Source organism: Bos javanicus, chromosome 18 (assembly GCF_032452875.1).
Source record: "Bos javanicus breed banteng chromosome 18, ARS-OSU_banteng_1.0, whole genome shotgun sequence".
Lineage (NCBI taxonomy): Eukaryota > Metazoa > Chordata > Mammalia > Artiodactyla > Bovidae > Bos > Bos javanicus.
This window is the reverse complement of record NC_083885.1, coordinates 47,122,943-47,136,249: the sequence shown is the minus strand read 5'-3', so window position 1 is coordinate 47,136,249 and position 13,307 is coordinate 47,122,943. Positions and strand designations below refer to the sequence as shown.

Sequence of the window (13,307 nt, the reverse complement as noted above, 5' to 3'; positions counted from 1 at the left end):
CCTCAGGGCCTGTGAGAAACGTAGTCCAACCCGGAAAAGCGGACCCTGGCAGAAACAGATCAAGCGCCGGCAGCCCGGACCTCGCCGCTGCTAACCCGCCGCCGCGTGGACTCCTGGGAGCGCCAGCCAGTGCGGGAGTGCGCAGGCGCAGACGACCTTGGCTGGGGTGAGGTTGGTAGGTCCTAGGGGCCCAGAGGAGGGGGCGTGAATTGGGAGTTCCGGCCCCGAAGAGCAGACAAGGGAAGCGGTACCTGATGGGGAGCCTAGGGGGGAAGCCGGGAGTCCACACCGAGCCTGTAATTATGAGGACGGAACCGGAACCGGGCCCTTGGTAAACCAGACACTCAATTCTGTGAGAGCACGGCCTCGGGCGTGGCCTGTGGGCGTGACCCTGAAGGTGACAATCTTGTGTGACCTGGAGCGAGTTTTGCGAAGGGAGATTTTTGTCTGTTTTGACCCCGAGGGAGTTCCATCGCTAGGAGCAGGGCCTCACACAGCGGGGGTGTGTGTACCAAATGGAGGCGGCCGCCTGTGCCCAACCTGCAGCGTTTCGGATGCGTGCTGCTGCTCTGTACATGTTGGGGCTGACTGTGTGTAAAACTGAATGAGTCTCGTTGCTGCGTGTGGATTCTTCTGCATGTGCCTCTCTTCCGATTAGGTGTGAGTCCTGTTTGAGACCGCAGGTGACTATGGAGACGCGAAATGATTTGTGATGTGATTTTGTGACTTTGCCTGTAATTATTAATGTGCTGTCAGAGATTGTGAATGATAACGCGGGTGCCTGTGCTATGGTGCTTTTCTGAAGTGATAGAATTTAACTCTGCGTGTGTTTGTAACCTACTGTTACTGTTTTGTGATAGTTTTTTTGATTGAGAAACTCGGTCTGACCAAGTAAAGATTTGATTATCTGAATAGAGATCATTAAGCCTGCCTCCAAAATTGTAACTCAGTAGCAACTTAGCAGCTAAAATAGAGGTATAAGTACTGGAAAGGAAGAGGTAAGATTTCATAATTCCCAGATGGTAAGGTTCTACAGGGAAGCATTCATTATTCGTTTAGTCGTGTCCAACTCTTTGTGACTCTATGGAGTGTAGCCCGTCAGGCTTCTCTGTCTATGGGATTCTCCAGGCAAGAATACTGGAGTGGGTAGCCATTCATGTCTCTAGATCTTCCTGACTCAGGGATCCAACCCAGGCCTCCTGCATTGCAGGAGGATTCTTTCCCGTCTGAACCACCAGGGAAATCCATACTAACTAAAACCAATGTTTTAAAATGATTAGTGTTCTACGGGTAGCATGCAGAAAAGAAACAAAACATTTTTTTTTTACCCATAACTAGCATTTTCAGGGAGCTTCCCGGGTAGCACAGTGGTAAAGCATCTGCCTGCCAATGTAGGAGACCCAAGAGACGGGGATTCCATCCCTACGTTGGGAAGATCCTCTGGAGAAGGAAATGGCAACCCACTCCAGTATTATTCTTGCCAGGAAAATTTCATGGACAGAGGAACCTGGCGGGCTACAGTCCATGGAGTCACAAAGACTTGCACACTACTGAGCACACACTAGCAGCACTTTAAACAGTGATGTACGAATAAGGTTTCCTGCTTCTGGATGAAATCTATGGCAAGGTCAATAGCTTCTTCAGGCATTCCATGATATAAAAGTATTAGGTATACTTTTAATCTTAAGACCAATCTCATTTTAGTAATTAAAATATTATTTTGCTAATTAAAACATTCACTGTAACAATCAATACATCAGACTTCATTTAACAAAATATTCTCTTCTCTACCTGGAAACCTACAGAGTGGAAAGACCAATTTCTATTGCTATACCTGTATTACTAAAAAGTATTGTTTAGTAGTTAACACTTAAACTACTATTTATAAGTTACTAATAAAGAATGGTTAATTTTCAATAATTAACTCCTAATTAACTAGAATGTACAGGTGAATCAATAAAGAGATGAAGTAGAGAAATTAAATAGAAAATCCAAATATTCTCAAGTATGAGAAATTAAATAGAAAATCCAGAAATCCAGATATTCTCAAGTATGTAGGGATATGTAATAATGATAGAGATGGCATTTCATATTAACTGAGAAAATATGGACTGTTTAGTACATAGTATTGCTAAAGAATACATATAGGGAAGAAATCTTCACAAGGCAAAAACATTTTAATAGTCAGATGAGCAGCTAAAAATTATTTTCAACTTAAAATAGGTAAAAGGTTAACTTATTAAATTGAAAAAAGAGATAATGTCAACCAATTAGAAAATAAACACCACCATGAGAAAAACAAATATACTATAAGATGTTATCACAGAAAAGAAATAAAAGGACCTTATTCTCATATAAGAAATATGTAAATTAGAGCCATATATATGTATATGTCTACATATATATCCTGGAAAAGGAAATGGCAACCCACTCCAATAGTCTTGCCTGGAAAATTTCATGGACTGAGTCCCCTGGTAGGCTACAGTCCATGGGGTTGCAAGGACTCGGACACGACTGAGCGACTTCACTTTCACTTTCATACATATATATATCTGATAGGCAGAGATTAAAATTATTTTCAACTGCATTCATTAGGGTTTGGGGAGGTGTTCTCATGCACTGCTGATAATGTAAACTGGTAGGAAGTCCATGAAGAATGATTTGGCAATTTGTCTTCCATGGGAGACATTACGTGGAGCTGCAGAGGGAAAAACACAATATTCCCTCTCTCCAAGCTACAACAGATTCCCCAGAATCCCTTCTCTTTCACCAGGAGATTAGGTTTCTGGCATTGATAAGGGAACAGGATCGGTCCATTTCCCTACTAATCTCTGTCATGGATTTGTGTGGGGTACACAGAGTGAGCAAGTGCCGAAATTGAAAATAGATGCTGATTTAACTGAGTTATTCTGAGAGATCTAAGTCAAATCTGGTTTCACATGGCTCCTTGTATCTTCCCATCTCTGCCTTCTCAGGACTCTTCCCTTTTCCAAAGAAGAGCACAAAAGAGAAGGCTCATCTACAAACATCAAAGCCATGCTTCAGGTGAGATGATGTTTCCTCTCTTTCTGAAATAACTTGTTTTTTAGGTTATGTGAACATTTACTTCCCTATTCTTAAATTTTCTGGATATTGGGACTTAGTTCCATCAAACTGGTTTCCAGTAGGGCAAGCAAGTGGCCTACATACAAAATTTAAGAGGGACTCTCAGGGCTGTCCAGCCCTAAATTTTGTGCCCATATGTCTCACCTGCCTCACCCTAGTTACAGCCCTATTCCCAGTTTCTCTCGTTCCAACAGGATAGACTTCAGCCTTCCCAAATGCACTTTCTAGTTGTAGCCCATGTTTACATACTGATTGGATGTATCATTCATCATCTCCTTTCATAGTCTTCTCATGAAAGTACTGCTGGAACAGAAATGTATTATCTTGATTTAAATGGGAATATATTACTTGAATGAATCTATCTTGTATAGACACTGATTTGAGATCTAGATTTGTGAGGAGTCGAGGAGCAGACATGCAAAACCTTGATAATCTCCACTGACCTAGGTTTTGCAATGGTATGGTGAGAGGTAAAATTAATAGATCATATTATTATTTTGTGATTAGATTTCCTGTTTTGTGAGGTTTTTAAGATAGAGATTTGCTTGCAAGCTTATACAGAAAACTGAAATTTCACCTTCCTCTCTGATCTTCCTGTTTTATCCATGTTTGTCAGCAATTCCTACAAACTGTGGCCCACCAGTGAAAAACCTTTTTGTACTTCAATGCTGTTATAGATGTATTCTTATCTTTTTACTTTCTTCTAATTTTTATATGTGGGTGCAGGAGAAGAAGATGAATGTGTTCATTCACTTTTGAGATAATAGCCTACTCTTGAATCAAAGGTGGTACTTTCTCCTCTTCCCATATTTTTCTTTCAAAAAATTCCTCTTTATATACCAATCTTTAAAATGCCATTCTGGATTTTCCCCAGATGCCAGCTGGTTCTGTTCTCCTCTGTGTCTCTTTTTGTGTATGTACGATCACATTCACTCCACAAGTTATACTGATATGATTCTAGTGACCCTCAGATACTGCTCTCCATCCTAGAAGTTTATCCAGAATATCAGAACCATATATCCAGCCTCCCACAGCTATCACTGCCTGTATGTTCCATAGATATTTCGAGTACACAACCTGGTTTACCTCATTATCACTTCTGGTCCAGCTTATTCTTTCTCCTGCTTCCCATTTCCTTTTTCTAGTCTCAGCACCTATCCACTTGCTATGCAGATGACCTAAGAGCTATAGCTGTCTTTTTTTTCTACACTACAAGTAATTGATGACCAATTCTATTGCAACTTACCATGGAACAAACAGTTGTCCCCTGTCTAGACCATTAATACCACTTTAATCTCAGACAGACCTCCAACAGTGGGTACTTGTCTTTCCCACCTAACACACTTTAAGCCTTCTCTAGTGTTCAACAATATTGCTTCTAAAATACAGGTTTTTTCACATATGTGCTGACTTAACATTTCGTCATTTTTAATTCTCCATAAAGCAGTAGATCCAAATTAGGGCATGTGTTACAAAAGACATGTGTACAAAATATACAAGACAATATACTGAAAAGGAGGAAGATACTAGTAGTTTACATTCAAGAACATTAATTGTTAACAATGTGGATTGCTATTAATGCCAACTAATGATTTATATGTTGGGAGCGTACTTAGAGCATTTTTAAGACTACTGCTCTGTAGAAAAAAAATCCAGTATTATTACATAAATAGGCCCACTACTTTCCTCCATACACTTTTTCTTCTTAAGACCAAAGATTCTTTCCTAACATACTGTACTTTTTGCTATTTCCTGAGTTTACTAACTGGTTTTACTCTCTCAATGAATTTTAAAAGCCCATTGACATGTTGTGCTACAAAATAAATTCATTGTGAGTACAAAATTTTTATGTCTTCAGTGAAATCTTAGAATCCAGAATTTTAGAATACTCTATAGTATTTTCCCTTATACATATTTCTGTCATCACATCTATAATATCTATTGAGTATAAATATTTATGCATATGCCTCTCTTTTAGCCTGTAACTTCTTATGAGCAAGGTCTAGGTTTTATTTGTTTCACTGCACCAAGCAAACAATCACATTCAAGCCAAAGAGCATGATCTCAAATATTTTTAGCATGAGATAATAGGTAAATACAATTGAATGTATTTGCAGAGAGAATTTTCTACAGTACAAAACACAAGAAAACCAGGTCTGACCACTGAACATGGTCTCCAGTGTCTAGTTCTCACTAGTTCCAATTACTTTAGGATGAACTGGAGTATGCCCTTACAGGGATCAGTTTCCTTCAAGGATGTGACTGTGGACTTCACCCAGGAGGAGTGGCAGCAACTGGACCCTGCTCAGAAGGCCCTCTACAGAGATGTCATGTTGGAAAACTATTGTCACCTCATCTCTGTGGGTAAGGAAAATTCCTTACATGTTTCAGTGTCATGCATGTCCTTTCAAGAATTTCTGAAATATGTGGAACTTTGAATTTCAAAGATCAGATGTGATGAATAATCTTTTTGTTAATAGAAAGCATGATTATGTCCTCACTTGCCTAGTGCAAGGTATTAACTTTGGTAGGACATTAATAGCCTTGTCTAATAACCACCTTGAAGCTGTATCTTTCTCTTCCTTCAATAGTTTTAAAGCCCAACAGCTTCTTAGACCAAGTCTTATTTTTTATTATCAGGATTTCACATGACTAAGCCTGATATGATCCGCAAATTGGAACAAGGAAAAGAACTATGGACAACAGAGAAATTTTTTCAAAGTCAGAGTTACCTAGGTGAGTCTGTATAATGTCCAGTGGACTCAGGTAGTTGATATCTTTGAGTATTTTTGGAGATCTGTACTTTTTAATTGCGGTAAAATATACATAAAATTTACCATCTTAACTATGTTTAAGCATATAGTTCCATGGCATTAAGTACTTTTACATAGTTATGCAACTATCACCATTATCCATCTCCAGAACCCTTCATTTGTCAGAAGTAAAACTGTACCCGTTAAACAATAACTCCCTATTACCCCACCTCCACTAGCCCCCGACAATCAATATTTTACTTTCTGTCTCTATGAATTTGACTGTGGTAGATACCTCATATAAGTGAAATTATATGGTATTTGTCTTTTTTGTGACTAGTTTATTTCACTTAACATAATGTCCTCAAGTTTCATCCATGGTATAGTATGTATCAGGCTTTTCTTCCTTTTGAAGGCTGAGTAATATTCAATTACAGATACAAGTGACATTTTGCTTATCATCATGACATTCATGACATTCATCTCTCAGTGAACACTTGGGTTGCTTCCACTTCTTGGCTACTGTGATTAATGCTACTATGAATATGGGTGTACAAATATCTGTTTGAGTCATTGCTTTCAGTTCTTTTGGGTATATACCCAAAAGTGGAATTGCTGGATCATTTGGTAATTTATGTTTGATGTTTGGAGGAACTGCCATACTGTTTTCCACAGTGACTACACCATTTTACATTCTCATCAACAAGGCACAAGGGTTCCAGTTTTTTCTGCGTCCTTATCAACAGCTATTATTTTCTTTTTTTCCTGATAGTAGCCATCTTATTTAGGAATGTATGTTTAAAGGCATGAGATCTCTGAAGTACCTACCTATATATGGCTGGCTTCTATGCCTCTAAAATCTAAATTTTTTTTTAGTATTAATCTCTACATAAATCCTTTCCTTGTGTGACTTATGAGCTATTATTGGCTGCTATTATTTTACTGAGAATCCACTCCATGCTTTGTAGGTATAATGTCCATAGAGATCTTAAGTGTAAAGTTCTTTGCATTCTGACAGAAGTAGAAACCTATGTGTCTCACACTGTAATCAAGATAAAGGGCACTCCTACTAACCTGTTACGTTCCATCAGGCCTCTTCCAAGGCAGTCCCTCCCCAGGACAATCACTACTGGGATTTCTACCAACACATATTAGTTCTGTCTATTCTAGACTTTTTTCATGTATACTTTTTAAAAAATATATTTACTTTATTGAAATGTAGTTGACTTACAGTGTTTCTTCCCTGGGTTGGGAAGATCCCTACGGCTGCCCACTCCACTATTCTGGCCTAAGAGAATTCCATGGACTGTATAGTCCATGGGATCACAAAGAGCGGGACATGATTGAGAGACTTTCATGTCACTTTTACAATGTTTCAAGTGCACAGCAAGGTGATTCAGTTATACAAATACACATATATTATTTTTAAAGTTATTTTCCATCATAGATTTTTACAAGATATTGACTATAGTTCACCATGCTATACAGAGACCTTTGTTGCTTGTTGCATACCCATTTTTTAATTAGAAACCTAGATTCTATTCATACTAAGTCAAACTTGTGGAATCAAAATGTCATAATTTTCTTAGGCAAAAATTCATAAGTTTTCTAAAATATATATTTTATATGTATATATGTATACAAAAGCTTTTCTACTACATTTAATAAAGGTTTGAGAAAAACATCAAAAAAATGAAGAGATGGAGAAATTGGAGAACGTAAATGAAAAGGAAGCACTGAATATGAAATAGAAAAAGTGGAACAAACTAGATAAAAGTAAAAGGTCATCATATAGTCCAGTTGTTTTTAAATATGACTGCTCATTAGAAACATATCTGGAGCTCTGCACAAAAAAAGCAATAGCTGAACAGTTTGTATTTTTCAAAAAATTTCAAGATAATTCTGATATGCATCTGGATTTTAATAAGTAATTACAGGTTTTTCTATTTGATCCTAGTTTCAGGGATACAGAGTTCTATTATTTTTGACCAGTTGTTGACCAATCATGATACAATGGTATTGAGTTAAGTAACAGTTACATAATCACAAAGTAAAAGATGTTTATCAGTTTCACAATCAGTAGCCAGACAAAAAATAAAAGCTAATTACAATTGCAAACCATAATGGGAACATGATTAACTTAACAATCTAAAATAATCACATACAATTTTGGGGGGTCAATCAGAGTGATGTGGTAAGTGGAAGTGCATACATGCACATGTTTTCATCCACCCAGTCAGTATGTCTCTTGGTTGGTACATTTAATACATTTACATTTAAGGTAATTATCAATATGTATGATCCTATAACCCTTTTCTCAATTGTTTCGGGTTTTTCTGTAGGTCTTTTCCTTCTCTTGGGTTTCCTGCCTAAAGAAGTTCCTTTAGCCTTAGTTTTAAAGCTGGTTTGGTGGTGCTGAATTTTCTTAACTTTTGCTTGTCTGGAAAACTTTTGATTTCTCCATCAAATCTGAAGGAGAGTCTTGCTGGGTAGAGTATTCTTGGTTGTAGGTTCTTACCTTACATCACTTTAAATATGTCACGCCAGTCCCTTCTGGGATGTAGAGTTTCTGTTGAGAAATCAGCTGATAGCCTGATGGGAGTTCCCTTGTATATTATTTGTCATTTTTCCCTTGTTTCTTTTAATATTTTATCTCTGTCTTTAATTTTTGTCAGTTTGATTACTATGTGTCTCGGTGTGTTCCTTCTTGGGTTTATCCTTCCTGGGATTCTGTGCTTCCTGGACTTGGTTGACTATTTCCTTTTCCGTGTTTGGGAAGTTTTCAGCTATTACCTCTTCAAATATTTTCTCAGGTCCTTTCTTTCTCTCTTCTCCTTCTAGGACCCCTATAATGTGAATGTTGGTGCATTTAATGTTGTTCCAGAGGTCTCTTAGTCTGTCTTCATTTCTTTTCATTCTTTTTTTCTGTATTCTGTTCTGTGGCAGTGATTTCTACTATTCTGTCCTCCAGGTCATTTATCCATTCTTCTGCATCAGTTATTCAGCTATTGATTCTTTCTAGTGTATTATTCATCTCTGTTTGTCTGTTCTTTAGTTCTTCTAGGTCTTTGGTATACATTTCTTGCATCTTCTCAATCTTTGCCTCCATTCTTTTCCCAAGATCCTGGATCATCATATCATTAATCTGAATTCTTTTTCTGGAAAGTTGCCTATCTCCACTTCATTTAGTTGTTTTTCTGGGAATTTATCTTGTCCCTTCATGTGGGACAAAACTTTCTGCTTTTTCATCATGATTAACTTTCTGTAATTTGGTTTCTGTTTTAGCCACTGTGAGACTGTGCTTCTTCTTGCTTTTTCTGTCTGCTCCCTGATAGATGAGGCTAAGAGGCTTATGTATGCTTCTTGATGGGAGGGACTTGGATGGAAAAAACTGGTTCTTGCTCTGATGGGCAGGGCCTTACTCAATAAAGCTTTAATCCAATTATTTGCTGATGAGTGGGGTTGGATCCCTCCCTGGTAGTTGTTTGGCCTGAGGCAACCTAGCCCTAGGGTCTACTGGCTCTATGATAGGGTTAATGGCAAACTCCAAGAGGGTTTATGCCAAGGGGGACCTTCCAGTGCCCCTGTCCCTGTGATGAGCCCCTGCCGACCCACACGTCCACAGGCAGCCCTCCAACATTAGCAGGTAGTTTTGGTTCAGTCTCCTGTGTGGTCACTCCTCTGGGTGTGCTCCTCTCCTCTGGGTCTCGGTGCATGTCAAATTTTGTTTGTGCCCTCTAAGACAAGTTTCTGTTTCTCTCAGTCCTCTGGAAAGCCTCTGGCTTTCCAGTCAAATCCCTCTGGCCCTCAAGGCCAGATTCCCTAGGGATTCTCAGTCCCTTTGTTGGATCCCCAGGCTGGGAAGCCTGATGTGGGGTTCAGAACCTTCACAATAATGTGAGAACTTCTTTGGTATTATCGTTCTCCAGTCTGTGGGTCACCCAACCAGTAGGTATGGGATTTGATTTTATCATGATTGTGCATCCCCTACTGTCTTGCTGTGGCTTCTTTGTCTTTGGACATGGTATATCTTTCTTTAGTGGGTTCCAGTGTCCTCCTGTCAATGGGAGTTCAACAGCTAATGGCAATTTTGGTGCTCTCACTGGAGGAAATGAGCGCACATCCTTCTTCACCATCTTGAACCAGACCCATGTCTACTTTTCTTTCACTCAGTTTAATGTCTGAGGTATTAATACATGTTTCAGTATTTATATTAAAATAGCTTATTTACATTGCAGAATAGTATTCAGTTGTATGGAAATATTAGTTGTTTATACATCTCCTATTGATAGGCATTTGACATGTTCCAGTTTGGGGCTGTTATGTTTTTGTTTGTGCTTGGCCGTGCTGTGTGGCATATGGATCTTAATTCCCTGACCAGGGATCAAACCTACTCCCCCTGTAGTGGAAGTGTGGAGTCTTAACTACTGGACCACCAAGGTCCCTGGGGCTATTATGAATAAAGCTACTGTGAACATTCTTGTAAAAATATTTTTGTGAACATATGTTTTTATTTCTGCTCAGTAAACACCTATTAGATGGTACTGATCATTTGTAAGGCAGGTTTATATATCACACTGTAGAAACTGCCAGTTTTTAAAAGCTGTCATACCATTTTAAACTTTTACCAGCAATCTGTGAGAATTTTGATTGCTCCCACATTCTCCTCTACATTTTGATGTTATCAATATTTTTCATTTTGGTCATTCTGAAATATCATTCTGTTAAGAATAGTAGTATATCTTAGCTGTTTCAATTTAGATTTCTTTTATGACTAATGATGTTGGCTTTTCCAAGTGCTTTTTATATCTTCAGACATATCTGTTCAGATGTTTTACTCATCTTTTATTGGGTTATGTATTTTTTCCTTGACTAGTAGGAATTCTTTACATATTCTGAATAGAAGTCTTTTATTTGATACAGGTATTGCAAATATTTCCTCTAGAATGTGGCTTGCCTGCTCATTTTAATAGTCTTTCAAAAGGAGCAAGTTTTAATTGTAAAGAAGTCCAGTTTATAATTTTTTTCTTTTATTATTATTTCTTTGATCTCTCAAATATTTGCTTCCCCCTAGGTTATGAAGATAATTTCCTGTGTTTTCTTCTAAAAATGTTACGTATATTTTGCTTTTTTAAAATTAGTTCTGTGAACCATCTCATGTTAAGTTTTATTTATGGTATGAAGTAAGGGTTAAGAGTCTGTTTTCTTTCATTTGTTGCATCACTTGTAGAATTAAATTAAATTGCTCTGATGATCTTATCAGAAATTGATTGTATTTGTGTCAGTCCATTTCTAGAGTATTCTTTCCTTTGATAAAATTTACATCCTATTATTAGTAGGACTTAATGATTAATTTCATTATTGTAGTTTTATAGTAAGTCTTGATGTCAGAATTAGTCCTCTTAACTTCTTTTTAAAAAATTGTTTTGGCTATTTCAAGTCATTTTCACTTTCTTTTTCAATTACATTTTAGAATCAATTTCTTGATTTGTTTAAATAAATATGCTGGGATTTTTATTGGTGAGAACAAACATCTTAGCAATAGTGAGTCTCACAGTCTCTCATAATACTATATCTTAACCTTTTAGTTATCTTCTCTGATTCCTATAAGCAGTGTTTTATTATTTTTACTATCAAGCTCTTACACATATTTTATTAAGTTTATCTCTAAACTTTTAATATTTTTTATGCTATTGTAAATAGTGAGATTTTAACATTTTCTTTATCCAGGCTTTTGTTAATATGAATAGCCACAACTGACTTTTAGATATTGACTTTGTATACTTGTATTGATGGCATTAAATTTTATTGTTGTTACTGTTGTCCTTTGTTTTGGTATTTGTTTAGATTTTCTACATATAAAGTAGGCCTTCTGGAAATATATTTCACTTCTGCATTTGCATACTTTTCTGTTTTCATTTCTTTTTCCTTACGTTGATGTACTGACTATGACCTATAGTCAGTTGAATAGAGGTAGCAAGAGTGAGCATTCTTCGCAGTTCACTAAATTTAGAAAGGAGACATTTAATATTTCATTCTTAAGCTTAATATTAACTTTAGATTTTTCATGAGTGCTCTTTGTTAGATTCTTGGAGTTCTTTTCCTAGTTTTTGGACAATTTTAATTATGAATGGATGTTGATCTTAATAAATGCTTTTTCAGCTTTTGTTGATTTATTTCTTTTTTAATCTGTTACTGTATATAATTATATTGATTAATTTGAATTTAAAACCAACCTTAGGCTCCTGGGATGAACCCCAGTTGGACAAGATGCTCTATTCATCTTATAGATTGCTGAAATTGGTTTGCTAGTATTTTAGAAAGGTTTAGTGCATGATTTTACCAAGGACAGTGGTTTATAGTTTTATTGTAATGTCATTGAAAAGTTGTTGTATCCAGAAATGTGTCAGCCATATCAAACTGGTGGTGTTTCATCTTTATCTATTTTCTTATGGAACTTTTGTAAGCTTGGCATTGTTGCTTCCTAATGTCTGAGGAACCATTTGGGCCTGCATTTTTATAATTCAAGACTTCTGCTTCTAGTCCTGAGGAAGTAACAGAGTCTAGAATTACACTCCTACAGGAAAAAACTAGAAAACTGAAAAAAACTACTAAACGACAGGCACCACAGGCCTGGATTCCTGAGAGAAGGGAAATAAATGAGATGCACCCTACCTCATTCCAGGCTTTGACATGACAGTAACATCCAGACTGTAGTGCAGAGAGAGGAATCCAAAAAGAACCTGGCAATTTCACTGATGTAAGGGACCAACATTGGCATTCAAGGAAATTGAGGTGGCTAGAATTTGCAGGACACATTTTCCAAAAAGAGAGAGCTATGCAGAGAAAGAGTTCCCCAAATGTGGAGAAGGTTCCTCTTAAGTCTTTGGCTAAAAATAAGTCTGCATGTATGTAGGTGAAACCCCATGAAAGTAGGCAAAGACATGTTCTAAGAAAAATACAGTTACCACAGTGTTGTGAGACAAACAATTCTCATAGCCTTTCACACCAGAAATCATTTTATTTCCCTTCAGCCAGAGTGGAGAGAACATGTTAATATGTAGGACATTAGGTAGACCCTAGAAAGGTCAGACCTAACAAATGTGGCTTGATTAGCCATAGATTAGAGACTGCAAGATTTGTCATAAAAGAGCTTAAATAAAAGCATCAAAAGGATTAGGACTTCCCTGGTGGCTCAGTGGTAAAGAGTCCACCTGCTAATTCAAGAGACATAGGTTGGATTCCTGATCCAGGAACATCCCACATGCCACAGAGCAACTAGGCCTGAGCGCCACAACTATTGAGCCTGTGCTCTAGAGCCGGGATCTGCAACTGCTGTAGCTGTCATGCCCTAGAGCCTATGTTCTGCAGCAACAGAAGCTTCCACAATGAAAAGCCCACATACCTCATCTAGAGAGTAACCCCTGCTTACTGCAACTAGAGAAGAGC

The 13,307-nt window shown here is 37.5% G+C and overlaps 1 protein-coding gene across 19 annotated transcripts in view; it reads left to right on the top strand.

Annotated features, from left to right (window-relative positions):
• Window positions 1-13,307, top strand: part of ZNF382 (zinc finger protein 382) — an 83,404-nt gene that overhangs the window by 32,886 nt on the left and 37,211 nt on the right. For 3 of the 19 annotated variants that reach the window (XM_061386002.1, XM_061386001.1, XM_061385982.1), the window contains exons 1-4: window positions 250-331; window positions 2,976-3,045; window positions 5,343-5,469; window positions 5,746-5,841. In XM_061386002.1, the coding sequence (XP_061241986.1) occupies window positions 255-331; window positions 2,976-3,045; window positions 5,343-5,469; window positions 5,746-5,841 (370 nt within the window). In that variant the 5' untranslated portion in view covers window positions 250-254. Of the gene's footprint in view, window positions 1-83; window positions 176-249; window positions 398-600; window positions 684-2,975; window positions 3,046-5,317; window positions 5,470-5,745; window positions 5,842-13,307 lie in introns of those variants that run through there. The other 16 variants (XM_061385997.1, XM_061385992.1, XM_061385985.1 and 13 more) reach the window with 16 other exon arrangements.